At 61.7% G+C, this 27,433-nt stretch overlaps 19 protein-coding genes across 19 annotated transcripts; 11 read left to right on the forward strand and 8 right to left on the reverse strand.

Moving 5' to 3' along the window:
* Positions 1-38: 38 nt before the first annotated feature.
* Positions 39-788, reverse strand: OSTLU_38467 (predicted protein; the record flags this gene model as incomplete). Its single annotated transcript, XM_001418032.1, has 2 exons — positions 39-605; positions 648-788. 2 exons carry the CDS (start codon positions 786-788, stop codon positions 39-41), a joined length of 708 nt encoding a protein of 235 aa, XP_001418069.1.
* Positions 789-1,055: 267 nt separating this feature from the next.
* OSTLU_38526 (predicted protein) lies at positions 1,056-4,766 on the forward strand (the record flags this gene model as incomplete). The annotated part of the gene is made up of 3 exons (XM_001417788.1): positions 1,056-1,526; positions 1,737-4,020; positions 4,060-4,766. The coding sequence occupies 3 exons, from the start codon at positions 1,056-1,058 to the stop codon at positions 4,764-4,766; spliced, it is 3,462 nt and encodes a 1,153-aa protein (XP_001417825.1).
* A 217-nt stretch (positions 4,767-4,983) lies between these two features.
* Positions 4,984-5,394, reverse strand: HTR3502 (predicted protein; the record flags this gene model as incomplete). The annotated part of the gene is made up of 1 exon (XM_001418033.1): positions 4,984-5,394. One exon carries the CDS (start codon positions 5,392-5,394, stop codon positions 4,984-4,986), a length of 411 nt encoding a protein of 136 aa, XP_001418070.1.
* A 265-nt stretch (positions 5,395-5,659) lies between these two features.
* Positions 5,660-7,624, reverse strand: SDG3511 (predicted protein; the record flags this gene model as incomplete). The annotated part of the gene is made up of 1 exon (XM_001418034.1): positions 5,660-7,624. The coding sequence occupies one exon, from the start codon at positions 7,622-7,624 to the stop codon at positions 5,660-5,662; it is 1,965 nt and encodes a 654-aa protein (XP_001418071.1).
* Positions 7,625-8,690: 1,066 nt separating this feature from the next.
* Positions 8,691-9,674, forward strand: OSTLU_38502 (predicted protein; the record flags this gene model as incomplete). Its single annotated transcript, XM_001417789.1, has 1 exon — positions 8,691-9,674. One exon carries the CDS (start codon positions 8,691-8,693, stop codon positions 9,672-9,674), a length of 984 nt encoding a protein of 327 aa, XP_001417826.1.
* An 85-nt stretch (positions 9,675-9,759) lies between these two features.
* Positions 9,760-10,122, reverse strand: OSTLU_31847 (predicted protein; the record flags this gene model as incomplete). Its single annotated transcript, XM_001418035.1, has 1 exon — positions 9,760-10,122. One exon carries the CDS (start codon positions 10,120-10,122, stop codon positions 9,760-9,762), a length of 363 nt encoding a protein of 120 aa, XP_001418072.1.
* A 673-nt stretch (positions 10,123-10,795) lies between these two features.
* On the forward strand, positions 10,796-11,982 carry OSTLU_24594 (predicted protein; the record flags this gene model as incomplete). Its single annotated transcript, XM_001417790.1, has 1 exon — positions 10,796-11,982. Exon 1 carries the CDS (start codon positions 10,981-10,983, stop codon positions 11,980-11,982), a length of 1,002 nt encoding a protein of 333 aa, XP_001417827.1. The 5' UTR covers positions 10,796-10,980.
* A 214-nt stretch (positions 11,983-12,196) lies between these two features.
* Positions 12,197-12,415, reverse strand: OSTLU_38514 (predicted protein; the record flags this gene model as incomplete). The annotated part of the gene is made up of 1 exon (XM_001418036.1): positions 12,197-12,415. The coding sequence occupies one exon, from the start codon at positions 12,413-12,415 to the stop codon at positions 12,197-12,199; it is 219 nt and encodes a 72-aa protein (XP_001418073.1).
* Positions 12,416-12,888: 473 nt separating this feature from the next.
* On the forward strand, positions 12,889-13,975 carry lhca5 (chlorophyll a/b binding, possibly photosystem I light harvesting complex). The gene is made up of 2 exons (XM_001417791.1): positions 12,889-13,067; positions 13,350-13,975. The coding sequence occupies exons 1-2, from the start codon at positions 13,063-13,065 to the stop codon at positions 13,900-13,902; spliced, it is 558 nt and encodes a 185-aa protein (XP_001417828.1). The 5' UTR covers positions 12,889-13,062; the 3' UTR covers positions 13,903-13,975.
* A 101-nt stretch (positions 13,976-14,076) lies between these two features.
* On the forward strand, positions 14,077-15,633 carry OSTLU_94390 (predicted protein; the record flags this gene model as incomplete). The annotated part of the gene is made up of 1 exon (XM_001417792.1): positions 14,077-15,633. One exon carries the CDS (start codon positions 14,077-14,079, stop codon positions 15,631-15,633), a length of 1,557 nt encoding a protein of 518 aa, XP_001417829.1.
* Positions 15,634-15,881: 248 nt separating this feature from the next.
* Positions 15,882-16,214, forward strand: OSTLU_38393 (predicted protein; the record flags this gene model as incomplete). The annotated part of the gene is made up of 1 exon (XM_001417793.1): positions 15,882-16,214. The coding sequence occupies one exon, from the start codon at positions 15,882-15,884 to the stop codon at positions 16,212-16,214; it is 333 nt and encodes a 110-aa protein (XP_001417830.1).
* Positions 16,215-16,282: 68 nt separating this feature from the next.
* On the reverse strand, positions 16,283-17,596 carry OSTLU_38897 (predicted protein; the record flags this gene model as incomplete). The annotated part of the gene is made up of 1 exon (XM_001418037.1): positions 16,283-17,596. The coding sequence occupies one exon, from the start codon at positions 17,594-17,596 to the stop codon at positions 16,283-16,285; it is 1,314 nt and encodes a 437-aa protein (XP_001418074.1).
* A 696-nt stretch (positions 17,597-18,292) lies between these two features.
* Positions 18,293-19,006, forward strand: OSTLU_94394 (predicted protein; the record flags this gene model as incomplete). The annotated part of the gene is made up of 1 exon (XM_001417794.1): positions 18,293-19,006. One exon carries the CDS (start codon positions 18,293-18,295, stop codon positions 19,004-19,006), a length of 714 nt encoding a protein of 237 aa, XP_001417831.1.
* Positions 19,007-19,136: 130 nt separating this feature from the next.
* OSTLU_31855 (predicted protein) lies at positions 19,137-20,852 on the forward strand (the record flags this gene model as incomplete). Its single annotated transcript, XM_001417795.1, has 1 exon — positions 19,137-20,852. The coding sequence occupies one exon, from the start codon at positions 19,137-19,139 to the stop codon at positions 20,850-20,852; it is 1,716 nt and encodes a 571-aa protein (XP_001417832.1).
* Positions 20,853-20,998: 146 nt separating this feature from the next.
* Positions 20,999-21,861, forward strand: RPS16 (Ribosomal protein S16, component of cytosolic 80S ribosome and 40S small subunit; the record flags this gene model as incomplete). The annotated part of the gene is made up of 3 exons (XM_001417796.1): positions 20,999-21,001; positions 21,160-21,183; positions 21,355-21,861. The coding sequence occupies 3 exons, from the start codon at positions 20,999-21,001 to the stop codon at positions 21,745-21,747; spliced, it is 420 nt and encodes a 139-aa protein (XP_001417833.1). The 3' UTR covers positions 21,748-21,861.
* Positions 21,862-21,924: 63 nt separating this feature from the next.
* Positions 21,925-23,178, reverse strand: OSTLU_31857 (MFS family transporter: multidrug efflux; the record flags this gene model as incomplete). The annotated part of the gene is made up of 1 exon (XM_001418038.1): positions 21,925-23,178. The coding sequence occupies one exon, from the start codon at positions 23,176-23,178 to the stop codon at positions 21,925-21,927; it is 1,254 nt and encodes a 417-aa protein (XP_001418075.1).
* Positions 23,179-24,092: 914 nt separating this feature from the next.
* On the forward strand, positions 24,093-24,476 carry OSTLU_15538 (predicted protein; the record flags this gene model as incomplete). Its single annotated transcript, XM_001417797.1, has 1 exon — positions 24,093-24,476. One exon carries the CDS (start codon positions 24,093-24,095, stop codon positions 24,474-24,476), a length of 384 nt encoding a protein of 127 aa, XP_001417834.1.
* A 465-nt stretch (positions 24,477-24,941) lies between these two features.
* On the reverse strand, positions 24,942-25,877 carry OSTLU_2983 (predicted protein; the record flags this gene model as incomplete). The annotated part of the gene is made up of 1 exon (XM_001418039.1): positions 24,942-25,877. A coding segment is annotated over one exon (936 nt), but the record flags the coding sequence as incomplete, so codon positions are not given.
* Positions 25,878-27,005: 1,128 nt separating this feature from the next.
* Positions 27,006-27,416, forward strand: OSTLU_31860 (predicted protein; the record flags this gene model as incomplete). Its single annotated transcript, XM_001417798.1, has 1 exon — positions 27,006-27,416. One exon carries the CDS (start codon positions 27,006-27,008, stop codon positions 27,414-27,416), a length of 411 nt encoding a protein of 136 aa, XP_001417835.1.
* Positions 27,417-27,433: the final 17 nt, after the last annotated feature.

A 27,433-nucleotide genomic window follows, 5' to 3' on the forward strand; every position in this document is an offset into this window, starting at 1 on the left:
ACGCTCGCTCTATCGACGAAATTATCGCCAGATATCGTCTACGCGTCCGCGGACGCCTCGGCTGCGGCGTCTCTCTTTTCCTTTTGCTTGGCCGCGACTCGAGCGCGCTGCTTTTTCGTCTTTTTTGGAATTTTTAAATCGAGCAAACCTCCCGGAGGAGTGATTTCCATGAATCCATTCGTCGCGTCGACGAGAGGGACTATCTCTTTCACGAAAGGAACGTATACGTAATACTCCGCATCGATCCCAGTCTCCTCATCGAGCGCGATGAATGCGACTTTGAGCAAGTCTTGCGTTCCGGCGCCGCGAACGACATCCTCCACCACGCCGATCACCTCCCCCGTGTCGCGCTCGACAACTCGTAATCCCTCGAGCTCTTGGGCGTAAAACTCGTCGTCGCCATCACTACCTTCGGCGCCCTCATCTTTTCGCAAAGGCTCTCGATCGCTCGGTAACACGAACAATCGCGTGCCCACGAGCGCCTCGGCGGCGTTTCTATCGTCGCACCCCGCCAATTTCACAATCACGTCGTTTCTTCCCTTGCTCGTCACCCATCGCCCGCTTCGCACTTTCACCGCTCTCACTTCTCCCGGCGGCGCGTCGAACTCGCCGCTCTTGGTCGATTTCCCCTGCGCTTCGAGCTCGACCCGCAGCGTCGATCCCGTGCGCATGAGGCGCTCCTCGATAAAGTCCGTCATCGGTTTCACGCGCACCTCTCCTCGCAAGCTGTGCGCGCCCACGATGGCGCCCACTTGAATCAGCGACTCCGACGCGCTCGCGTCGTCCATCGACGCCTCGCGCGACGCCGACGCCTCGGCGCGCGTCCGCGGCGTCGTTCGCGTCGCCGTCGCGCGCCGCTCGAATCTTCGCGCGCGTCCGTCGCCGCGCCGAAGCGCGTCCACGCGCGCCGAAGCTCGCGGCGCGCTTCGGCGCGTCTCCGCGCGCGCCGTCATCGCTCGCATCGCGCTTCGACCGCCGCTCGAATCGTCGCGCGCGCCGCGACGAGGTGTGCGGAAGCGCGCCGCCGCCGCCACCGCACTCGACGACGCGTCGCGATGGGACGCTCGAACGGCGACGGCGCGTCGGACGCGAGCGCCGCGCTCGTGTTCCTGCCCAAGCGCAAGGGCACGAGCGGGCGGGACGGCGCGAGCGCGATCGAGGCGCGCGATCGGCGACGCGCCGAGGCGCACGCCGCGCGCAGGGTGACCAAGCTGAGCAATTCGCAAAAGCGCAAACTGAAGAAACTGGCTGAGGAGGAGCGGAAACGAAGCGAAAGGGCGAGCGTGATGGCCATGCTGGAGGCAAACGTGGCGGATGAACGCGCGCTGGGGCTGATGCGGGCGACGACGTCGTTGGGGGCGAGAGAGACGGCGAAGGAGAAGATGCGGCGCGCGCTCAAGGCGGAACGCGCGGGGGTGACGCTGGACGACTTGGACGACGCGCGGTTGACGAAGCGACCGAAGGCTGTGGGAAGAGAAGATGAAGAACAGAGCGAGGACGAGAGCGAGAGCGAACGGGAAGCGGCGGTTGAGGTCGGAGGGGTGCGAGATGTCTCGACGGGGAAGATGGAAGACGACGTCGATTCGGAGGACGACGAACGCGCGGAGGACGACGCGTTGACTCGAGCCGCCATTCGCGCGGCGGAGGCGGCGGGCATGGCGTCACTCGATGACGCCACGCGCGAACTAGTGAGATCATTGCGCGCGCGAGCTGGGGTCGGGGATGACTCAGATAAGCCGAAATCGAACGAGTACAAAGGCTTGCATCACGAAGTGTTTCGAGGATGTTCCTTTGTCGTTCCCGTTCAACGGACCGGGAAGATTAACGATTCGCGCGAGGGGCTTCCGATCGTTCAAGAGGAACATGAAATCGTAGACGCGATTAATACCAATCCCGTGACCGTCATCTGTGGCGCCACGGGTTGCGGTAAGACGACGCAAGTGCCGCAGTTCTTGTACGAGGCTGGTTACGGCGATCCGGATTGCGACAGTCACCCTGGGGCGGTGGCGGTGACACAGCCTCGACGTGTGGCGGTGACCTCCACGGCGCGTCGTGTGGCAGAAGAGCTGAACGTTCCTCTCGGTGGTGATGTCGGATATCAAGTGCGTTACGACAAGAACGTCGGCGACAACCCGCGTATCAAATTTATGACGGATGGCATCTTGCTTCGAGAAGTACAGGCAGACTTCCTTTTACGCAAATATTCGGTGGTGATCATCGATGAAGCGCACGAACGGAGCGTAAATACGGATATTCTGTTGGGTCTTCTCTCACGAATCGTTCCTCTTCGAGCCGCACTCGCGGCTGAAGGGAAAGCTGTGACGCCGCTTCGATTGGTCGTGATGTCCGCGACGTTGCGAGTCGAAGAGTTCGTGGAGAACAGGAAGCTATGTCCGACACCTCCAGCGTTGCTTCAAGTCGCCACGCGTCAGTTTCCAGTCACTGTGCACTTTTCACGGAAAACGGAACACGCTGATTACGTCGGTGCGGCGACGAAGAAGGTACTCGCGATCCATCGCAAGCTTCCACCTGGCGGCATTCTCGTCTTTCTGACTGGTCAGCGAGAGGTGGAGATGGTCTGTCGCAAGCTTCGAGACGCGTACCCGCTTCACGGGAAGCGCGTCAACGCGGCGGAAAGTTCGGATGATGAAGATGAAGATAGCGGCGACGCGATGGATGACACATACGACGTCGACGCGATCGACGCGGGGGGGGAAGATTTGGGCGGCGACGACGACGAACCCGATTTCGACGGCGAGGACGATATGTCGGACGCCGCGAGCGACATCAGCGAAGAGGACGAAGTCCTAGTCATGGGTGGTGAGGGCGTTGGAGAAGAAGAAGCCGCAGAAGCCGAAGCAGCTTGGACTCGAGCGAATGCTCCATCTACGGGTTTGGGCGCCGATAAGACGGCGGACGGACCGGGAGGTTTAAATGTGCTTCCGCTCTACGCGCTACTGCCCCCGAATTTGCAGCAGCGCGTGTTTCAAGCTTCACCCGACGGCTCTAGAATGGTCATCGTCGCTACAAACGTCGCGGAAACATCTTTGACGATTCCAGGGATACGGTACGTCGTCGACGCCGGGAGAGCAAAGGAGCGGGTGTACGAGCGAGACGCAAGTTTGTCGCGGTTTCAAGTCGGATGGGTGAGCAAGGCTAGCGCCGATCAACGCGCCGGGCGGGCCGGGCGTACGAGTCCAGGGCACTGTTATCGTCTGTTTAGTAGCGCACACTTCGTGGATGAGATGAAAGCGCACGCAGATCCACAAATCCTGGGTGTACCCGTCGAAGGCGTCGTGTTGCAAATGCGTGCCATGGGCATCGACAAAGTGGTCAACTTTCCTTTTATTTCGCCTCCCGAAAGATCGGCTCTCGCGGCAGCGGAGAAGACTTTACAGATTCTCGGAGCGGTAGAGAAGAGTAGGCATGGCGAAGAGATCGGGCCTTTGACCGATTTAGGGCGCGCTATGGCGGTTTTGCCAATCAGTCCACGGCACTCGAGAATGTTGTTCGCCGCCGCTCAAAGCGGCGTGGGAGGTTGCCTCTCACCGGCGATTGCCATCGCTGCCGCGTTGAGCCTCGACAGCCCATTCCTGCGAAATAGCAGCGAAACTGTGGAAGACGACGAAGAAGAAGGAGAGGCGAAGGCGACACCCAAAGGTCCGCCACCGCACGTTCGATTTCACCACCCGGCGAGCGACGCTCTCTCGGCGGCGCAGGCGCTCTTGGCGTACGACGCCTGCAAGAGCTCGGACGCGGTGACGTTTTGCTCTACGAATAGGTTGCACGAAAAGACCATGCGAGAAATGTCCGATTTGCGGCGACAATTGAAACGGCTCGTCGTCAATCTCGCGACGACATCCAAGTTTGGCGACGACGTCTTTCCCAACGCCGCAGTGCTGAACGAACTCGACGATTCAAACCAGGCTGCTTCGTCGATGATTTCGCTTCCTCCCGGGGGCGATGTCGAGCGCACGTTGAGACAGGCGCTGTGTGCGGGTTGGGCGGATAGAATTGCCCGTCGATCAAAACACAAAGAGATGGAGCAAGCGTCTCGAGCGAACGAGAAATCGACCAAGGCGACGCGATACGTTCCGGCGCTCCTCGACGCCGCGGTGTTTCTTCATCCAACGTCTTCGTTGCATCGAAGCTCTCCGGATTACGTCGTCTACACCGACTTACTACAAACGGACAAGCGCGCCTACATCGTCGGCGCCACCGGGATTGAGCCCGAGTGGTTGATTCAGCACTGCGACGCACTCGTGGATCAAGGCGCTATGCTCGCCGACCCGGCGCCGAGATACGTCTCGCGGGAGGACCGCGTCGTCGGTTGGACGGCGCCGAGATTCGGACCGCACCGCTGGGATTTGCCGCTGAATCCAATTGCTGTTAATGATGTGGATACCAAATGCGCCGTCTTCGCCACCGCGCTTTTGTCGGGGGCGGTGTCGCCACCTATGGCGGATTTGCGAGAGAAGCTCGCCGCCAAGCCGCTCTTGGCGTCTCGACCTGAGGGACGAGCTCAAAAGCGCGTCGTCGATTTACTCGGCGCACTGAAACGTGTCGGTGGTGGCATTTGTACTCGGGCACAATTACGACAAATCTGGATGACTCGTGGGAACGACCGGTACTTGTACCCAGAGCTCAAGGCGTGGATGCGGGCGGGCAAAGGTTACGCGCTCGAACAGGCGTGGTTAAAAATAGTTCAGGGCGTCGTGAATTACGACGAAGGCAAGGAGCGAAAGAAGAAGAAGGGAAAGAAGTGAATAGATACATATAGAGCAGTAGAGCAGTAGGATGGTAGATCGTTTGTTGTACAACATGAAAGTGAATGAAGATTCAAAAACTTGTTCGCGCGCGCGTTTAGGGTTAGAGAATTTTCGTTTGAATCTTTCGCTGAGAGGTGGTGTTGAAATGAACACCATTTTGGTTTTTTGTTTGTTTGAGAGTGATACACCTTAGAAAGGATACGTCACCGGGCGCTTACGCGCGCTCACCTCGGATGCGGCGGGCGAGTTGGACGTCCTTCGGCATGATGGTGACGCGCTTGGCGTGGATGGCGCACAAGTTCGTGTCTTCGAACAAGCCGACCAAGTACGCTTCGGACGCTTCTTGGAGCGCCAAGACCGCGGAGGATTGGAATCGCAAGTCCGTCTTGAAGTCTTGCGCGATTTCGCGGACAAGGCGTTGGAACGGAAGCTTGCGGATCAAAAGTTCGGTGGACTTTTGGTACTTGCGGATTTCCCGAAGCGCGACGGTACCCGGGCGGTACCTGTGCGGCTTCTTGACGCCGCCGGTCGCCGGGGCGGACTTGCGGGCCGCCTTGGTGGCGAGTTGCTTGCGCGGGGCCTTGCCACCGGTGGACTTACGGGCAGTTTGCTTCGTACGGGCCATTTTTACTGTGAGATTCGCGAGGAATTGTGACGCGCGCGCGCCGCGATCGCGCGGCTTCTTCGCGCGACGCGTGAGGCGATTTCTCATCGGCGAGGGACTCACAACGGTTCACGACTCGTCAAATGCGCGATTTCCGCGTTTCGCGCATTTAATAAAAAACAATTTTGTAAATTGAGAAATTTAACGATTCGTGAATCAAGAATATATGACTATGAGTTCGAATTACACAACGCATCAATGTTAAAAGCGCGAAAGGGGAAAATCGCTAAAACGGCGCGCTCGGCAGCTTCCCAAACTGCATGTTCCACGCCAAGACGTCGGCGTGCGCGGCGTCTCGCAGGCGTTCCAAGCGAAACGCCCATCGCGAACGGACGGGAATTTCGAAAAATTCATCGTCATCGACGGAATCGGAGCGATCGGATTCCCGCGCCGTTTCTCCCGCGCCGTTTCTCGCGCGTCTCGCGCGAGCGCGCGAGAAAGCGCGCTCCTGCTCGCGGCGCTCGCGCTTCGTCGAGACGTAGTGCCAGCCGTCGGTGCTCCACCAGTACACGATGTTTTCGAGCGTCGCAAATAATTCTGCAAAACTTCCTGTGTTCGGCGCCATACGCGCCAGACTTCTACACTGATTTAAGATGAGCTTGAAGGCTTGGAACTTCCCGCGCTCGCCCCATCCGCCGTCAAGACTCGGAGCGTTGGGGCGCGAAGACGACGCGTTTCCTTTCATCGCCGCGTCGTTCATGATTTGACTGATCAAAGCCTCACGCACGACAAGAAGTTGCCAATGATCCTGTCTGATTTGACAGCGCTGCATGGCGTGATAAAGCTGCAAAGGGGTATACAATCCAACGTTCTTGACGCTGTATGCCTTGATGCGTTTTGAGCGCCAGCGCTCGTGCCATCGCAGGACGTCTTCGTCCTCGCTTCCGCTCGATTCGCGGTCGTATTCGTCTAAATCCACCGACTGGCACGAAGACGAATCAGATGAATCGCATAAGCCACTACTACTACCGCTCGCATCGGCTGCGAGTCCCAAGCCGCCAACGTGCAACTTGGCGCCGAATTCCGCGGCGACGCCGTCTGCGGCAGATTCAGACGTGTTTGCCCCGCTCGCGCTCGGTGAAACATTCGATCGAGACGCAGTCGCCGATTTCAGCGAGAGTAAGTTGCCTTCGCCGTCAAAGTGCGACTCGAATCCCGTGACGTAGTCGTGTGTGCAAAAGAACCATCGCGGATCTTGTATGTCCCACGGTCGCGCCAAAGGCTTATCTACAGCTAATCCCGAGGCGACTTCCGCCTTGCACTGCGCGCACGCGCAATCAAAATACCAATCCCTGCGTAAAGCTTTCTTTCGACAGCGCGCTGGAAGCCAACGGAGGGAAGGCTTTCCGTACGCAATTGTTATCCCCTCTCCGCGCTCAATCGGGCGAAGCGAATACAACGACACCTCACCCTCGTCGGACACGTGACTCACCTCCGCGTTCGGGTCACACGAGTGGTTGCACGCGCTAATTGCGTCAAACATCACCATTGAGCACTGCACGTAGGCATCGGCGCCTATCATCGAGCCCGCGCTCGTCGTCGCCGGTCGACACGTTCTCGTCACGGCGTTATATTTGACAAACGCCGCAAACTTTAACCACTCCTCTTCGTCCTCCACGCCTAATTTCGCCCCGAGCGCTAAAACCTCCTCTCTTTCTTCAGCGTTCGAGAGCAGTTTCTTCGCCATCTCCCTCGACGGCGCGCACGCTCGACTCGCGTCTTGCTCTCCGCGTTCTCGCAAGCGTTCCATGAGTCTCGCCAGGCACGCCCCTTGACTCCGAAACGTCCCCTGAATCGACGTCACTCGCTCTCTGATCAGCACCTCACACGCCCGCACGCGTTCTTTCGCCACCAATCCCAGCCTCCCGCTCGTCGTCGTCGTCCCTCCCTCGCCGCCGCCGCCTCCAGCCGTCGCCGCCCTCGTCGCCTCGGTCGCCCCCGTCGCCCGCGTCCCGACGCGTCCATCGCACCCTCCCCTGCGCGCGACGCCGAACTTTGCCACCCACTCGCTCGCGTCGAGCGCTCTCGCGCCTCGTCCGCGCCGCGCCGACGCCGGTCGTCGTCGCTCGACGTCCGACGCCCCCGACCGCAGCGGGTCGTCGTCCACCGTCAGCGCCGCCTCGAGCGCGCGCGCGCCCGCCTCGAGGCGCCGCGCGTCGTCGTCGTCCCGCGCGTCGTCGCGCGCCGTCATCGCGCGCGCGTCGTCGCGCGCCCGCGCCGCGCGTCGCGCCGCGCCGCGTTGTGAAGACGAATCGACACCGCGACGACGTCACATCTCGACGACGATGCGCGACGACGACGCCGCCGCGGGCGCGCCGCGCGCGCTGCGCGAGGCCAACGCGCGCGACGCGCCCGTCGCCGTGAGGTACGCGCGGAAACGGCGCGACGCGCGGCGCGGGATGGCGGCGAAGAGCGACGGGGGGACGAAGCGCGACGCGACGACGGCGCGAGACGACGGACGCGCGGGGCGCGCGCGCGACGACGCGCGGGACGCGACGGACGCGACGACGACGAACGACGCGCGAGCGACGACGACGACGGCGCGCGACGACGCGCGAGGCGAGGCGAACGCGCGAGGGTTGGAGATCGTGCGCGAGGCGCTGGAGGCGGCGGACGCGGCGACGGATGCGAAACCGACGACGACGACGACGACGGCGGCGACGGTCGGGAAGCGCACGTTCGTGTTCAAGTCGAGGAATAAATTATTCAGGAACGCCAAGGCCGAGAGGGAGCATCGGGCGAGATTGGCGAAGTTGGCGGAATCGAGAGCGTTCTTCGACGACGTGGATGACGAATCGCTCGCGGAGGAGAGCGAGGAGGCGACGCCGAAACGAGGGGCGGCGATGGGAGATCGTTTAGTGATGAGCCCGAATGGATTGATAGAGGCGTTGCAAGGATTGGGATTGGTGGATAACGCCCCCGAGCTCAGGGCGAAGATGGAGACGAAGAGAAGGGAGCCTACGGCGTCGGCGCCGCGCGCCGAGACGCTGCCGAGCGGTCGCGAGAACGCGTTCGATCGAGTGTCCAACTGGGTGTCGTCGCTTCCCGTGTTTACGCCACTCAAGGAAGACGTCGCCGTCGAGTCGCGCGGGGAGAACCGAAAGGACGAAGAGGACGAGGAAGAGTCCATCGCCGAAACCGAGGACGAGCTGGAAAGCTTGAACGAGGACGTCGAACGACTCGTCATCGACGACGAATGCTCGCCACTCGCCGCACTTTTGCGCGCGTGCGATCAGAACGAACAAAACGTCGGCTCGATGTCGTCTCTCATCAAGTCTTACGTCAAGCACGGTGTGAAAAAGATTGGCGAAGGGACGTACGGCGAGGCTTACCGAGGAGAAGACGGCGTCGTGATGAAAATCGTGCCGATGGGCGGCGATGCCTTGGTCAACGGCGAGGTTCAGATGGGTCCAGGCGAGATTCGTTCGGAAACTTCCATCTTAAAGGCACTCACGGCGTTGCGTGACCACGAAGCGGATGAAAACGCGAAGAATTTCACCGACGGTTTCATTCGTCTTCTCGACGCGTCGGTGTGCCGAGGTCCGTATTCAAAAAAGCTACTCGAGGCGTGGGACAAGTACGCATCCACGGGTGCGAGCGAGAACGAAAAGCCCGATGATTTGCCGAGTAATCAATTGTACATTTCGTTCGCGTGCGACGATGGTGGGACAGACTTGGAACATTTCGAGCTTCGATCGATGACGGAAACAGTCGCCATGCTCTTCCAAATCGTCGTCGCCTTGTCCGTGGCCGAAGAGGCGAGTCAGTTCGAGCACAGAGATTTGCATTGGGGTAACGTTCTCATCAAACGTACTCGCACGAAGCAAAAACGCGCCAAACTGAACGGGGTGGAGCTGAACATCCAAACCTCTGGCTTGGACGTCACGATCATCGACTTCACCCTGTCTCGCCTCACCACCGAAGACGGCGACGCGTTTTGCGACTTGAACGCCGACCCCGAGCTTTTCGCGGGACCGAAAGGTCACTGTCAATCGGAAACGTACCGTCGAATGAAACGAGTCACCAAGGGCAAGTGGAACAAGTACTGCCCGAAGACCAACGCGCTGTGGCTGCACTACTTGGCGGATACGGTTTTGGAGCAAAAAGATTTCAACGTCACCGCGGAGGACAAACAGCGACTCGTCGCGTTCCGAAAGCGAGCGCTCGACTACAAATCTGCGGGCGAAATCGTGTTCGACGAACTCTTCTCCGGCATCTGGACTTCTGGAAAGAAGAACTAAAATTCGTTCGTTCGCGTCGTTCAAGCGCTTCGGCGCCGCCGACACGACTCGAACGCGCGCCGTCTAATCACTACAACACAATCACCTAACGCTCGCGTCGATCGACGCCTTTCCCCCACTGCCCCCCCCACTCGCGTTCGCCCTCGTCCTCTCCCCGGATCCTTCGCGCCGTCACCCACGCGCTCGCGCCCGCCGCGTTCTCCGCTCGGCACCGCGCCTCCAGCGTCCCCCTCGCCCCCTCCGGCACCGTCATCTCGAACCGTCGCCCCGTCCCGACGTGCACGTCCATCCATCCATCGCACGCCGTCCCTCGCAGCGCCTCCTCGCACGCCCCGTCGCGAAACCGCGCGCTCACGACGTGCTCCTCCTCCTCGAGGTTGTGCCGTCCCGCGCTCGGGCCCGGCGTCCACGTCACGACGACGACGCCCGACGCGTCGTCGACGTCCATCGCGACGTCCGCGGGCGCGTTCGGGACGCGCGCGAACAATCGCGACGCGACGAACGCGAGCGCGGCGCGCATCTATCGGCCGCGCGCGGTCAACGCCGACGCGAAAAAGCGATGTCGACGGCGCGCGACGACGGCGGAGCGCGACGCGGCGCGATGGCGCCGACGCGCGGCGCGGTGACGGTGCAGTTCGGCGCGTACGCCAACGCGGTCGGCGCGCACTACTGGAACGCGCGCGACGACGACGACGCGCGCGACGACGACGACGACGGGACGCGCGCGCTGGATTGGCGCGTCGAGCGCGCCGAGCGCGCGTCGCGAGGCGCGATGGGGACGACGACGACGACGCGCGCGCCGAGAGTGGTGATGTTCGACGTCTCGGGAGGGATGAAGACGACGACGACGACGACGAGGACGAGGACGGGGACGACGGAGGACGGCGCGGCGACGGCGACGTGGAGCGGGAGACGCGCGACGTATCGAGCGCCGACGACGAGGAAGAGTGGGTACGTTTTGGCGCTCGAACGCGAAGCGAGGGCGAGGGCGAACGAGGCGCGGGTGCGAGCGATCGTGGACGGGAGAGATGATGATGATGACGACGAGGAGCGCGCGCGACGCGGAAAGCTCGGCGGCGTCGGTCGGGCGCTGGAGACGGGCGGGACGGGAGGCGAACGAACGACGTTGGAGGATCCAGAGGAGATCACGAGAGCGTTAATAGAGGCTGCGAGTAAGTTGGACGTCGAGGCGAAGCACTGGAGCGATTACCTGAAGGTGGAACTGCACGCGCGAAACGCGTTTACGCTCGCGGGAAAGCGGGCCGACGTCGACGCGTTCGAGGGGTTCGGCGAAGGTCTGGAGTGGATGGACAGCGAAGACCGACGAGAGGACGTTCGAGACGCGGTGCGATATTGGGCGGAAGATTGTGACACCCTCGGTGGGTTTCGCGTCCTGTGCGATGACTCGAGCGGGTTCGGCGGCGTGTGCGCTCGGGCGTTGGAAGACATTCGAGACGACTACGATAACCGCGCCGTGTGTTTTTTTTCCGTTCGTCCACCGGCGAACAAAGAGCGTAAGAGAGTCGACATGCTCAACGCTGCGTTTGCGTCGACGAGAATCGCGGATATGTGCGACTTGTACTGCCCGCTCGCCGCGTGCGACGACTACCCGACGATGCCCGGCTTGCGTCGAAACGAGTGGTTTCACGCATCCGCCGTCGTCGCGCTCGCCGTCGATGGCATCACGACGCCGTGGCGTCTGAGTCAGAATGCGAACGGCGCGGTAAGCATGGATGAGATGGTCCGATTCATGACCAATCGAGCGCCCGGATCGCACGCCTCCGCGCGCGCGTCTGTGCCCGCGCCGAATGTTCGCGGCGCCGCCGACGCCGCGGCGCTCGTCGCGTCGGAGCGCTCGATGACGCCGTCGGTGCGGCCGAGCGACGCCGAAGATGAGACAGACGACGAACCATTCGCAGAATATTTCATCTCGAGAGGTCTCGCTCGCGGCGACGCCGCCATCGCGAACGTCGTCCTCGACGCCGCGTCCTCGCTCGCGCTCTATCGCTGTCCTCGCCGTCGATGCGTCGTCGACGCCCACATCCCCATCCCTCTACCTTTCCCCAAGCTCTTCCGTCCCCCCGCGCCGATCTCATTGGACGCCACGTTCCGTCTCACCACCAGCGCCGCCACCGCTCGCGTCTTAGACGCCACCGCTCGCGATTACCTTCGCGCCTCCGCCTCCGCCGCCGGCAAAGCCATCTTGCGCGCGTGGTCGCTCGACGACGCGTGCGAGAGCGCCGAGCTCTTGGAATCGTTGAGATCCAAAGCCAGGGCCTACGCCGGCGACGACGGCGATTTCGCGTGACCCTCACTCTCGGCGCGACGCTCGCTCTTCGCGCTTCGAGTCGAGTCTTCGCGCGACGCGGCGACCCGAACCGACTCGACCCTCTCGCGCGAGCCTCAAAGACCTAGGGCGAATGGGGGTGTGAATGTGATGAATGAAATCTAATGTGACAAAGACTACGCGTCGGCGCGCGACGCGCCTCGCGAAGCGCGAAACCTTGGGCGCCATTTTCGCTCTACTTCTTCTCCTTGTTCCACCCCCTGACCGCCCCCGCGGGCGCTAAAACCTTCCGACCCTTCGCCCGGCGGTTCTTGAGCACCTTGCGCCCCGACGCGCTCGCGATGCGCGTGCGAAACCCGCTCGTGCGCGCGCGTTTACGTCGCGTCCCGCCGAGCGTGCACCCGATAGATTTCCCCCCAGCGGTCACGACCAACGCCCCGCGCTGCGCGCGCATCGGCGCCGTCGCGCGCGGCGCGAACGCGACGACCGAGGCGACGGATTTCTTCGCCGCGAGGCGCGCCGCGGACGGGGCCTTGACGCTCGACGTCGACGTCGTTCGCGGAAGCGCGAGCGCGAGCGCGGACATGGTGAACGCGGGCATGACGTTCGTTCGTTCTCTGACGACTCGACGAGCGTGCGCGCGCGTGTGACGACGCCGCGCGCCGACGCGCGCGCCGACGCCCCTCGCGCCGCGAGGGTTTCGCGTCGGCGTCGGCGTGGGGGACGTCATCTGTTCACACATGGGAATTACGTGCATTACAATACGAGGATTTAGTGCGACTCAAATAAAACCCGTCCGAGATCGCACGCGCGAACGACCGGGCGTCGAGTGACATACGACGCGCGCGCGGTCGGTCGGTCGGTCGCGATGGAGGATTCGATTCGCGCGCGACGACGATCGCGACGACGCCGCACACGTCGACGCGCATCGCACGTCACGCACGCACACCCAGCGCACGACACGCACCGTCTCGTTCGTCGCACGCATTTAACACAGCCATGATCGCACAACGCGCGTCCACGACGCGAACGATCGCGACGCCGACGCGCGCGACCGAAGCGCGACGCGCGCGCGTCGTCGCGAACGCGGCGGACCGAAAGATGTGGTGCGTACGAACGGAAGCGCGGATGGGGGAATCGGAAGGAAGAATTACGTCGCGGGCGAACGCGCGAGCGTCGCGCGCGCGCGACGCGTCGCGCGACGCGTCGATGCGCGCGCGATGGCATCGGACGTATCCGAGATACGGGATATCTGATATGGCGCGCCGCGCGCGATCGGGCGACGACGGTTGGGAGGGCGAATCGGTCGCGCGACGCGCGAGTGACGCGCGGGTGGCGATGCGAATGATGATACTGACGGAATGATTCGATGCTTACGCGCGATGTAGGTTGCCCGCACCGTACAAGGCGCCGGCGCACCTCGACGGCACCGTCGCCGGGGACTACGGCTTCGATCCTCTCGGCTTGGGCAGCGACCCGACGCGCCTCAAGTATTACCAAGAGGCGGAGCTCATGAACGCTCGATGGGCGATGATGGCTGTTGCGGGTATTGTCGGTACCGAAATCGCGGGCATCGAACCGCGATGGTGGGAAGCCGGCACCGAGGATTACGGATTCCCGCCGCAAGCGCTCCTCGCGGTGCAGCTTCCGGTGATGGGGTACCTCGAGAACAAGCGCATTCAAGGTTGGTTGGCCACCGGTTCGAGCGGTGTGAACGAAACCTTCCCGTTCGACCCGATGGGCATGGGCTCTAAGGACGAGAAGATGAAGCTCAAGGAGATCAAGAACGGCCGCGCCGCCATGATCGCCTTCGTCGGCATCGTCGTGCAAGGCATCGTCTACCGCGAGGGCCCGGTCGCCGCGCTCAAGGATCACGTCGCCAACCCGTTCGGTTGCAACATGGCGACGAACATCATGAACATCCCGGTGAACTTGGCGTAAACTGAGCTACGACGTTTAACGGACGTACGATTACGCCCGATGTGTACACCGATCAGTCAACAAACAACCACCCTTAGAAGCGCGTAGCGTCGTTGTGAGCACGAGAGACGTAAAAAGCGAATCCGCGCGAATCCGCGCGTCACATCGCCGCGTTCGCCCGGTCTGCGTCGCGCGATGCCGCCGAAGCGCGCGCACGACGCGCCCGCGTCGACGATCGACGTGCGCGTGCGATTCCCCGGCGAACGCGACGCGACGCGCCTCGCCATCGACGCGCGCGCGCCGACGGTGCGCGCCGCGATCGAGGCGCTCACGAAGGCGCGTCGGGACGTGCGCGACGCGCTGTCGACGTCGTACGCCGGGTTTGAGATCGCGCTGAGCGCGCGAGGAACGAACGACGACGGCGCGACGCTGCGGGAAGACGCGCCGTGCGCGAAAGACGAAGAGTACGTCGCGCGGTTGACGCGAGCGTACGCGCTGCGAGCGACGACGCATCCGACGCGCAAGTACGTCGTGGGACGATTTAAGGGAGAACGCACGCCGGTGTTCAGCGTGGGAGAGCGCGCGCCGGTGGAGTGGCAGATGCGACACGCGAAGAGCGATGCGAGTGGGAACGCGTTGGTGCTCACGGGAGGGAAAAAGGGGAACAAGGGCGCGTACACGGGGACGCGAGACGCGCAGAGCGCTTCGTACTTTGTGCTCATGTCGCACAGGGATGAAGCGACGGCGACGGTGCGAGAATTCGTGGCGATGCCGTGTGAGGACTGGTATACGTTCACGCATAACGTACAGCGGCGAGTGTTCACGCTGGAAGAGGCGGAGGCGAGGATGGAGGCGGGGAAACGCGCGGTGGGCGAGGCGTGGGGACGCATGGATCGAACGGTGGACGAACCGGGGTACTCGGACGACGAGAGCGACGGCGATAGAGGTGAGCAGAGGGACGAATCGAGCGATGAAGAGGACGCTTTTAAGGCAAAGAAAGGGAAGAAAAAGGCGATTCAAGGCGTCGGTCTCGATAGCGACGACGAAGACGACACCGGGAAGAAATCGGGCAAGCCGGCGCGCAAAAGTCAGGACGAAGGAGGCGAGGATTGGGAGCACGACGAGGAGTGGGACGACGACGAGGATGACGTCGCGATTCCAGAGGACGAAGAGGCACCGAAAGACCCGACGAAGACGCACGCAGACAGCGATGCGGAGGACGAGGGATTAGATGAAGAAGGTTTAGCCGTGAAAAAGTTGCTCGGCAAGCAAGAAAAAATGCAAGCCGGTCAGTTTAGCGATTCCGACTCAGACTCCGAACTCGAGGAAGATTTTAACCCGGACAACGACGATATCGCCGCCAAGGTCGTCGGCTCTTTCGTCGAAAGAAGCAAAAAATTGGAGGCTGAGGAAAAAGCCGAAGCGGCTGCGCAACCGATGGCGAAATCCGCGTCGGCGTCCTCCATCGGCGTCAAGCGGAGCGCGAGCGACGTCGACACCGCCGCGCCACTGGCCAAGACAGCACGCGTCGCGCCACCGACGGCACCGAAACAATCTCCGATCCAGGCTGTGATCATCGACGTCGTGCGCAAAAATCCCGACAGCACCACCGTCAAGCTCATCACGAAGACGTGTCGCAAGAAAGGCTTGTTGAACAGCACCGCCGGTGCCGAGGAGCTCAAGGAAGCGATCAAAAACTTGCTCGTCATGAAGAAACTTCGCGATGGCTCTCAAGTCTTAGTGTTGAAATAACGAACGGTAATATGCTTCTCCGACTCGTTCCTCGCGTCGGTGCCGCACTCTGCGCCGCGAGCCGTCGCGGCGTCATGAATTCTCCCTGGTCCGACGTCGTGCGATCGATCTCGGCCTCGTGGACCTCCATAGCGGTCACCATCGCATGTATATACGTCTTGCGCCTCTTCTTAATCCCCAAGCGCGGCGCGGTGACGCGCGGCGACGACGAAGACGAGGACGAGGACGATGAGACTTTTCCCGAGCCCATGCCAAAGGGCGACTTGACGACGGCTGCGTTGCGCGCGTACGACGGGAGCGACCCCGCGAAGCCAATACTGCTCGCCGCGAAAGGCATCGTGTTCGACGTCACGCGTGGGAGGGACTTTTACGGAAAAGGTGGACCGTACAACGCGTTCACTGGGATCGACTGCTCGCGAGCGCTGGGCAAGGTGAGCCTGGAGAAGGAAAATTTATGCGCCGACGTGGGGGATTTCGCGGCGAGCGAGCGAGATGCGCTGAATCAGTGGGTGGGGAAATTTGAGGATAAGTATCCAGTCGTCGGAAAGCTGACGGATGGGAAGTACAACGGGAAGTTTTAGGAGATTTAACGTGACGACTTCGCCTCTGTAGCCGGCGACGACTTTGTAGTTACATCAGCATCTAGTTTTTAAAATCTACGCGCGCGACCGCCTTTGAATCCTCTATCGTAAGCCGAGCTAATGCCTCCCACAGACCCTCGCGCATCACGCGATTGCAGAAACCATCCCGGAAGTTCGTTCTGCGTTTCCTCAAACACGAGCTTTAAATTTTCGTAAATGGGTCCATTGCCTATGTCCTCGGCGAAACCGGGGATGTAGAAAGAAGTGGCGATGCCTTTGCGCCCTGCGCGACCGGTTCGACCGATACGGTGAATGTAATCGTCGAATTCACTCTTCTTCGTCGGCATGTCGAAATTTATGACGTGGTTGACATCCGGCATGTCCAAGCCTCTGGCCGCGACGTCGGTGGCGACTAGTATTTTCGCGGCGCCGGTTGCGAACGCATCCAACGCGCGAAGTCTCGCACCTTGCGTGAGCGACCCGTGCAGCTCTTCGACCGCGAGCGAGGGAGTGACTTCGACGATTTGTTGCCGCAACCACTCGGCGGTGCCTTTTTGCTTGCAGAAAATCAACGTCAAACCGACATCTTCGCCGTCGTTCTCGCGCTTTGCCTCGACGGCTTCTAATACGCGCAGTAAATATGGCAACTTTTGTTCCCTCAAATGTGGAGTCTCGATGAGAACCTGCTTAATGTTTGCGACGGTCGATCCGACGCGGCCGCAGATGACCCGCGCAGCGTGGGGAGGCGCGCGCATGTAATAACTCGCGAGCCGCAAAACTTGCGGCGGAAACGTCGCGGAGAACATTAGAGTCTGACGCTCGTTCTTGGCCGGAATGCCGTAGTCCCCGAGAAGTTCGTTGAGCTGTGGCTCGAAACCCATGTCGAGCATGCGATCGGCTTCGTCCATCACGAGTGTCTGGACGCCCGACAAATCCACGTAGCGCGCGTCTTCTCGCACCATGGACAACAATCTTCCCGGCGTGGCGACGATAATCTCCGGCGCAAACGCCAGTTCCTCCAGCTGTGGTTTAATAGACGATCCCCCGTACGCGCACGCGCACCACAGAGGCGTCCCGAAGATAAACTTTCGAGTCTCCATATGAATTTGCAGCGCCAGCTCCCTCGTCGGCGCCAAGACGAGGACCTTCGGTCTCGCCGGCACCCCAAACTCTCCATCGACAACCTCTGCCTCCGTCGGCGCCTCCGCGCTCTCTCTGACCAATCTCGAGATGAGCGGAAGCATGAAAGCCGCCGTCTTCCCGCTCCCCGTCGGCGCGTTACACAGCACGTCTACTCCTCGCGGTCCCGCGAGCGGCATCGCGTATCGCTGCACGACGGTCAGCTTCCGCATCCCCATCCGCCGTAAATTCTCCACCACCATCCCCGGCACCCCTAATGTCGTCTCCAACGCCTCCACATCGCCATCGATCCCGGCGTATCCTTCCTCGACGCCGAGCGCGCGCGCGCCGACGTCTTCGTACGCCGACGCGTCCCCGTCCCGCTCGTCCCGTCGTTCGAACAGCGTCTCCACCGCGTCCACAGCGCACCGTCCGTGCGAGCGCGCACCACCCACGCCGCTTCGCGCCGCCTCGCACTCCGCGATCCAGTGCGCGCGCTCGTCCGCCGCGCGCGCCGCGAGTTTCTCCAGTTGCGCGCTCGTCAACGGTTTCGCCTCGCGCGGCCGTCGCTCGACGTACGACGCCCGTCCGCGCCCGCGTCCGCCGCGTCCGCGTCCGCGACCGCCTCGGCCGCCTCGTCCGCGCCCGCGATCGGCCGCGCGCGCGACGACGCGCGCGCGCGCCGTCGCCATCGACGGCGTCGCGAAGTGCTGCCGAAACGTGACGACGTCGTCACGTCGCGTCGCGCCGCCGCGCGGGGGCGATCGCGCCGCCTCGCGACGGCGATGGCGATGCCGGCGCGCTCGAGCGCGTCGGCGTCGGCGCCGCGCGCGGTCGACGTCCGCGCGAGGCGTCGACGAACGCGGGACGGTGGACGGCGGGCGACGGTGAGACCGACGGCGACGCGCGACGGCGACGCGCGGGCGCGCGCGCGGGACGAAAACGAGGCGTCGACGTCGATGGGAAGCGTGTGCCTCGTCGGGGCGGGGCCGGGAGGCGTGGACGCGCTGACGATGGGCGCGGCGAGGGCGCTCGCGAACGCGGACGTCGTCGTCTACGACGATTTGGGTGGGTCTTCCGAGGACGTGCTGGCGCTCGCGACGAAGGCGAACGCGGAGTTCGTGAGCGTAGGGAAGAGGGGTGGGTCGGCGAAGTCTTGGACGCAGAGCGATATATGCGAGTTGTTGGTGGAGCTCGCGCGAAGCGGTAAGCGCGTGGCGCGACTGAAAGGTGGGTGTCCGAGCGTGTTTGCGCGCGTCAGCGACGAGATCGCGGCGCTGCGAAAGCATGGAGTGCACACGACTATGATTCCTGGAATATCGTCGGCGTTGAGCGCGCCGCTGAGCGTGGGGATTCCGTTGACGGATCGAGAGTTGGGACGGCACTTTTCCGTGACGAGCGCGCACGATCCAAATTCGATCGATTTTGCCGCGTTCGCTGGAATCGACACGTGCGTATTTCTGATGGTTGGGAGGACACTTCCAATAGTCGTCGAATCGCTCACGCGGGAAGGGAATAAGTCACCGACGACGCCGTGCTGCGTGATTCGAAACGGGATGCAACCGGACGAGCGTTCGTGGTTCGGCTCGTTGCGGGATATCGTCGAGAAAACGTCCGGTGAGTCTCTATCTCCGTGCATTTTAGTCGTCGGAAACGTCGTCACGCTGGCTTGAATTAGTCAAGCAGTCACGCTCGTGACCATACGCGAGTATAGTAGGCAGCTTGTTGTCAGTCAATGAAGTACGGAAATAGATAGTTTGCCGACAGAAACAGAAACACTCCCCACTTATCGCCGCACTCTCGATGCAAAGCGCGAGAACGAAACAGCTGCTCATTCTCGGGCATCGAAAAAATCGTACGAACGACTTGCTTCGTGAGCTCAGCGCGCGACGCGAATGTGACCCACAACTTTTGCTACGGCGAGAGAACTTGTCTGGAGAGCGTGACTCGAGCGGTGGGAGACGATGGAAGAGGACGCGTGAGCGATTGAAATCGGTAACCGCCAAAGTCGATACTGGGCTACACCGTAAAAGGTTCACTCCGAGCGCGCCACGAGAGGCATTGTTGCCTCGAGTGGTTGTTGAACCAGCAGCACCCGCGTCTCCGGAGCACTCGTTCGAAGGCGCTCGCGGCGAGACTGAGTCATCGACCTCGACGAGTGATAACGGTGATATCAGCGCCTTTGCAGACGATGGTGACGATCTAGAGCTTCCACCCCGTACTCGCGTGCGGATTAAGTGCGCTCGAGACGCCCGAGAGGCTTTGGAGGTTTTACGCTCGCGACCGCTCAGTCCGAGGTCCGTCGAAAAGTTTCGCGGCGCGCTAGAATTAATGCGAGCACAGCGCGCGCTGATTGAGGCTGAGTTGTTGAGAGCGAACGCGTCGAATCGCCTCGACGAGAGCGCAAATGGTGCAGGCATCGATGACGAAGGATCTGAGTCTGAGGTTGACGCCGTTGAAGATTACGATCCGACGGAGCAAATATCCGAAGAATTTGGCTCCGTCTTCGGCGCGGTGGCGCACGAGTCCAGAGACCTCCTCAAACGAGAGGCCGGAGGAACTAACATGAAAGAAGTCGAGAAACACTTACTTGAACACTATCCAGCAATACGGAATATATTCAAGTACTACTCGAGCATGACGAAGCCTTTCGATGAGAACATCACCGCCGCCGAGTTGGGGAGCATGACGCTATCGGATTGGATGACGTTTGTGAAGGACTGTAAACTCATCGGACCGCATCCCAGGCATCAGCTCGTGAAATCGAGCGCGGAGTTATTGTTCATAAGACTCAACTGGGTCACCGACGATCGCGGCAGAAAGGTGAAGAACCGAGATTTGTCCAACAGCGACCGGACGTTGATCATGCCCGAGTTCATTTGCGGCATACTGCGTTTGGCGAAGCAATGCGGCGTGCGGATGGATAATTTCGGGCTCACAGCGAGCCGTTTCATCAAAGATATCGTCTATCCACGCGCACACTCGGTGGACGTCGAAGAGTTCCGCACGCGAATGCGATTTCGCTCGGCAAGAGCCGCGCTCGACGCGTTTCAAGCCGACATCCGATCCGTCTTCGTGCGATACGCCGCCGCGGAGGCGAAATCCGCCATCGGTGGCGGTCTGGAGACCATGGATCTCAAAGAGCTCATGCAACTATGCCGCAACATCGACATCGTCACTTTCAACGACGCCGATCATCACCTTCTCTCGCCGCTCGCCGTGCAGCACGCCTTCGCGCTCAGCCAGCTGCAAGTCGTCGGCGACGACGCCGGCGAGATCGACGCCGACGAGTTCATCGAGCTCATCGCTCGTCTCGCCGAAAACTTCTTCGACGTCTACTTCACCGCCATCGCTAACGCTCAATCCGCGCGCCTTCACCGCGTCTCCCATCCGGGCGAAAACGTCCTCGCCCTCGCGCCCGCCCCGCGCGTCGACGACGTCGCCCTCGCGCCCAAGCTCCGCTGGTTCCTCCCGCGCCTCGCCGCGGCGTCGTCGTCTCGTTCGGTACCTGTCCATTGATGGACACTCATTCAGGTTCTTTACGCATTATTTACGCTCGATCGCGATAAACCGATCTAGGGTTTTGGGCTCGCGTCTCGCCCATCCGGCGACGCGCGCGTTTCGATCCGTCTTTCACCGACGCGCCGTCCATCATGGCTGACCAAATGGTGCGTCCCGACCTCGCGTCGAACGACAGAAACAACCTTCGCGTCGTTCGTTCGTTCGCGCGCGCGCGCTTCGACTCGCCTCGCGCGCATCGTCGCGTCATCGTCTCGTGCGTATTGACCCTAACCGCGACGTCCTCGGACGATCTTTCTCGACGCAGAGCGTGCAAACCTTCGGGCGCAAGGTACGTCGTCGCGCATCGATCGGTGACTCGTAATCGCATCTCTCGTATCGCGCGTCGTTCGCGACGCGGCGTCATCGGTGGGAGGCGCTCGTGCGGGATGGTTTCGCGGCGTGCGATCCGCTAGGGCTTGGGTTTGGACTCGACTGACGCCGAAACGCTCTTCTCGCGCAGAAAACTGCCGTCGCCGTGGCGCACACGAAGCGGGGCAAGGGCTTGATTCGCCTTAACGGTGTCCCGATCGATCTCGTGCAGCCGGACACGCTCCGACTCAAGGCGGTCGAACCCATTCTGTTGCTCGGTAAGGAGCGATTCGCGAACGTGGACATTCGCATTCGCGTGAAGGGTGGCGGACACGTGTCGCAAATGTACGCCGTGCGTCAGGCGATTGCGAAGTCTCTCGTGGCGTATTACCAGAAGTATGTCGATGAGGCGAGCAAGAAGGAGATCAAGGACCTTTTGTTGGCGTACGACAGAACCTTGCTCGTCGCGGATCCGCGCCGCATGGAGCCGAAGAAGGCTGGCGGTCGCGGTGCCCGCGCGCGCTTCCAAAAGTCTTACCGTTAAAATTTCTCGCGTTATCGTGGAAATTTTATGGCGGGGGACGACTTTGTGAGTGTCGACATAGTATTAGACGGACAGACAATTTAGGTTTTGTGATTAAAGGAGAGACGCAGACCGACGAAAATGGTGAAACGCGCGCATCCCGGCAGACCCACAGCAAGAACCTTTTTACACTAATCATTACAACATTGAATCCAAAGAATCGCTCATCGAGCGAACGCGCGATACGGAAGAGCGGAGACGCTTCGCCAAGCCCGCTCCGAACTCTACCAGCACGAAACCGCTCGCGCTGGCGATGATGGCAAATGCCCACGCCGTGCTCGCGGCCGGGTATCCGAGCTCGTGCACCAAGGAAGAACCGAATAACTGACCGAGCATTTCTCCAAAAAAGTAGCAGCTCACGAAAAGTCCGTTTGCTAAATCTGCGTACTTTGGTCCGTCGTTTCTGACAGACGCTTGCATCAAGGGCAAGAGCGGTACAAACGCAAAGGCGCTTCCGACCCCGTAAACAACGCTTGGAAACCACACGCAAAGCCGCCTTCGGGCCGTCGCACTCAGTGGATCAGGCAATCCTAGCAAAGACGAAGGGCCGAAGAAAAAGTGTGCGACTGACATGGACGCCATGCCGATGAGGCACAGTACGATGTCGCCCACTTTTGAGTTCGGAGTGTGCGAAACAATGCCAACGATCGGCGTCACGAGCGCATACAGCCCAGCGAGTAACGAGTACACCAAGCCAATCGTAGCTGGTGAAAAGTTCAGCGTTTGATGAAGATATAGCGGAAGAGTGGTCGGAATCCCGCCGAAACTCGTGGACACGACAAGTTCGGCCAAGGCGGCGGCCAAGAAAGTCGGCCGACGAAGCACGCGAGCATAACTCGGCCTTTCCTCCTGCGAGGGCCCGGACATTTGACCACGGTCGTCGCGACCGTCGAGTCGACGCATCGCGTACATCACTGGAGGAATTGACAGCAAAATGGCGGCGCCGTTCGCCATCAGAGGTAACTTTGGCGACGAATGAATGTCGTACAAAAATCCACCGAAAATCGGCCCAAAGAGAGTCCCGAAGCCCGCGGCTACTTCTTGCAACCCGCTTGTGATGCTCACCGCATCTGGCGCCGCTCGCGTCACCACGCACAGCATTGTCACGCTCGTCAACGCGTTGAAAAATCCCTGAAACAACCTACACACCAACCAAACTCTCCAGCGCGCTCGTCCCGCGAACGCGCTCGTCGCCAATACGCACGCCGCCTGCCCCAAGAGCGAATATTTCGCCACCATCGTCGCGTCGAACCGCCACAGTACCCTCGGTGCGATCGTCGGCGACACCACGAGCACGCCGAACGGCAACGCCGCGAACGTCGCTCCCACCCGCGTCGCGTCGAGTCCCGCTCGCGCGAACTCTTGGCTCAGAAATGGAAACGGCACCGACATCGACATCGTCGTCACGACCAGCGACAGCGCGAACGCCCCGAGCACCCATCCGTGCTCGCGCACGACCTCCCTCGCGCTCGCGCGCCGCCCCGACGCGTCCAAGTCGTCGCGCGTTCCGTCTTCGCGAGGCGTCCCGAGCAACGGCGCCGTCCCGAGCTCGACGCTCCGCGCGTCGCGTTCCGAGTCGGACTCGCTCGAGCGATCGCGCGCGTCGTCGTCGTTTCCGTCGCCGTCGTCGTCGTCCGTCGCGCTCGCGCTCGACATCACGCGCCGGCGTCGCCGCGCATCGAGTCGTCGAGTGCCGCGACGGCATTGGTCGACGTCCGACGCGCGCGATGGCGACGACTCGATGCGCGACGACGGTGCGAAGCGCGACGTGCATCGCGCACGCGCGATTCGCTCGGTCGACGCGCGACGCGCGGTGCGCGACGGCGACGACGACGCGCGCGCGGTGTCCCGGTGGCGGCGGCGCGTTCGCTTTTTCGACGACGAATGCGACGCGTGCGACGCGCGTGATGACGCGCGGGACGGAAGAGCGCGACGAAGGGTCGAGTTCGAACTGGGAAGATCTGTTCGAGCAGTTTGAACGGCAGAACGCGGACGCGGAGGCGGCGCAAGCGATCCCACGGCACAAGACGAGGGCGCTCGAGCGCGCGCTCGCGCGGGGACGGCGCAAGGTTGAGGTTCGAGAGCTGTGTCGCGAGCTGGAATTGGAGCGACACGAGGTTCTGGGATGGTTAAAGCGCAATGGACATCGCGCCGAGACGCTCGCGAAGAAGTTTGCGGAAGAGTTAGTGCAGGAGGATGAGGCGGCGGCGGCGGCGGCGGCGGAGCGCGAGGCGCGCGCGCAAGCCAAGGCAAAGCGAGACGCGGCGGATGAGGCGAAGGGATCTGGAGCGCGCGGTCCGGGTGGGATGCCGGCGTATAAGTCGTACAAGAAGACGAGGTTGGGATCGTCGAACGTGGCGACGCTGGAAAAGGTGTACGCCATGACGCAGTATCCCGACGACGCCCTGATCGAGAGCGTACGACAGGCAACCAAGCTGCCGGCGAGTAAGATTATCAACTGGTTTCAAGAACGCCGTCGAGGAGCGTCGCCGTCGGCGATGCGACGCGACCGTGACGTTGTGAATAGGCAGGTGGATCGGCGAGGGACGACCGGCGGGTACTCGTACACGCGCCGAGATGAACGCGACGAAGGAAGAGGTCTCCGCAGAGGCGATGCTCGCGACGAGTACGGTGGAGGCGGTGGTGAGCGTCGCGGACGAGACGATGCTTCCGATTGGTCTCCGAATTAAATCACGCGAACGCGCACTGTTGTATTTAAACGCAATTTTTACATCAATTTACAACGTGTTAAAATCCTTCAAGCCGACGGCGGAAAATTCACCATCGTTGAATTCATCTTCATCGGTAGAGAGCAATCGAGGCGAACGATAAATTCGCATTCTTAAGTCTCGCGTGGTCTTCAATGCGCGAATCAAGGCGACGCTCGTGGCGAGCCAAAGGAGGAGGATGGCGACGAGGGCAATGGAGAGCGCAGTAGTGCTCGATTCCGGTATGTAAGGTGTCTGTGACGCGCCCGTTCTCGCCGCGGTTCCAGCCAATTTGTTTGGACAGACATCCACGTCACGACGGAATATAGCCACATCGACGGGCTCCATCGCCTGGGCGGAGATGTCTGGGATGGTGCGGCATGTGCTTGCCTCTCCAGTTCTTTCAAAGTACGTCTGCGCGCTCGTCGTGTTCGCTACGCAAGTCGTTCGGCGCCACTCCCAGGTCGCGTGAGTGTCGTTATGAATCGTGAGCGAGCCCGCACCGAAAGAACCCTCCCTGAACGCGCTATACGACGGCTGAGGTTCCATCCAGGAATTACCGTACGGGCCTTCGTAATTTCCTCCGTCGCCGACGACGACGTGCACGGGACCGCACTCATGCACGTGAAAGTCGTGCACCGGATGGGACCTTTCGTAGGCATGCACGTGGCCATTGAACACGAGATCAACGCCCGCGTCGAAAAGGATTTGCTCGAGCGCTTTTCTCATACGTTCAGCCTCTTTGAAGTGTCCTCGGTTGGAATTGTACCAAGGCGCGTGAAACACGACGACGACCCAAGGGGTATACTGCCGATTGATGGTGGCTAAATCTTTGCGTAACCACGCCATCTGAGGCGTATCAGCACCATCGTACACCCCAGTCTGCGAGTTGGCGTAGCTATTCAAACCAATGATGTGCGCCTGACCGACTTCGTGAGACCAAAACAGTTGCGATGGACTCTTCGATGCTGTGTAAGGGGAGGGATATCGCGCCATGTAGGACACGAGATCCATTCCATTTTGCGCCACGTCGTGATTTCCAGGCACGGTCAACATCGGCATACCATCCAGCAAGAATTCGCTCAGGGTGCCGAAACTATCCCATCTTGGCGCGAAGCCATCCGCGTACGACACGTCTCCTGTGTGTATCAACAACTCTGAGTCCCCCAAAGCGTCTCGAACGTGCGTCAGCACCTCCCGCGTCACGTCCGTCTGACCCGTATCGCCCACAACGGCTATTTTTGTCGTCTCCTTCCCGTGCTTCTTCGGCGTCTTCGGCGCCCTGAAGCTTCTCGTCGTCTCGCTCCCTGGCAGCGCGTACGAATACCGCTCTCCAGCCATCAATCCCGTCATCTTCGCCGTGTGCACGATCGGCGAGTGATACACGGCGTCGGGATTGGCGTAATCCAAACACACCCCCTTAGACATCGGCGCGTCCGTCCAGAAAGCGCTCGGAATCACATCCTCGAACGTCCGCACCGAGCGATAGTTTGAAGCGTCGGCGTCCGCCCACGCCGACGTGTTCGCCAACGTCATCAGCACCCCCGGATCCACCGCCGGTGTCGTTCCCATGCGCGGCACGAATGCCGTCGGCGATCCGACGCACAACTGCGTCGTGTACGACGCGCTCATCGCCTCCGCGCGTCGTCTTTGTCTCCCGTCGCTCGCGCTCGCGTAGTACTCCACCGCCGCGTCCTCGTCCAGCGCCTCGCGCGTCGCCCAAACCACGCTCATCTCGCCCGCGCCCGTCGGCGCCAAGTGCACCTGCGTCACCGCGTCCGCGTCCGCCGTCGCGCGTCCGCGCGTCGCGCGCAGCGGCACCGCGGGCGAAGCCTCGGGTCGTTGAAATCCCGACGTCATCGACCCCGCGTCCGCCATCGCGCGCGTCCACGCGCGCGCGAACGCCGCGGTCGCCATCGCGCCCGCGCTCGCGCGCCTCCACGCCGCGCGCGCGCCTCGACGTCGCCCCATCGCGACGCCGCGCCTTTGTCTGCGGAATCTAAGATGCGTCGCGTTTTCGCGTCATCCGCCGTCGCGTCGCGCCGCATGCCGCGCGTCACCGCCCGCGCGGCGACGCGCGCGCTCGCGTTCGTCTGCGTCCTTCTGACGCGAATCGCGCGCGCGCGCGCGAGCGATCGCGACTGGAGACGCTTTCGTTCGCCGCCGTTCGATGGACGACCGTGCACCGTCCCGCGCGCGTCGGTCGACGAGCTCTCGCTCGAGACGTTCGCGCGCACGTTCGAGAGCGCGGAGACGCCGGTGGTCGTCACCGGGCTCGGCGCGCGGCGAACGGGGTTCGTCGAGCGCGTCGAAAGAGGGGCGCTGCTTCGGGAGCTGGGCGCGGCGACGGTGACGCTGAGCAGCGCGAACGCGCACTCGCGCGGAAAACTTCGGAAGAGCCTGCGAGGATACGTCGAGGAGGACGTGGCGGCGAAGAGGAGAACGGATGGAAAGGAAGACGCGAGCGAGATATGGTACTGGTTCGGTGATCACGTGGAGAGCGATGGGACGATGTCGAACGGATTCGAGACGCTCTTCGGGGCGTACGACGATTTAGAATACGTCGGCGACGCGAACGTGGCGTATTCGTTCGGCGTGGGGGGACAGTTTAGCGGAGTGCCGATGCACACGCATGGGCCGGGGTGGTCGGAGAGTTTGATCGGGAGGAAGCATTGGTTCTTGGCGCCGCCGGACGCGACACCGAATTTCGATCCCAACGTGACGGCGTACGCGTGGGCGCTGGAGGCGCTGCGCCGGGGGGACGTGCGCGACGGTGAGGGTGGAATTTTAGAGTGCACGGTGAACGCAGGCGAATCGATTTACTTTCCACCGAATTGGTGGCACGCGACGGTGAATTTGGACGAGAGTGTCTTTATAAGTTCTTTCGTAAATTCAGTACAGCGCGCGCGCGATGAGTTGTGATATTTATGCAGTGGTTG

The sequence above is a fragment of the Ostreococcus lucimarinus genome, chromosome 5 (genome assembly GCF_000092065.1).
Source record: "Ostreococcus lucimarinus CCE9901 chromosome 5, complete sequence".
NCBI lineage: Eukaryota > Viridiplantae > Chlorophyta > Mamiellophyceae > Mamiellales > Bathycoccaceae > Ostreococcus > Ostreococcus sp. 'lucimarinus'.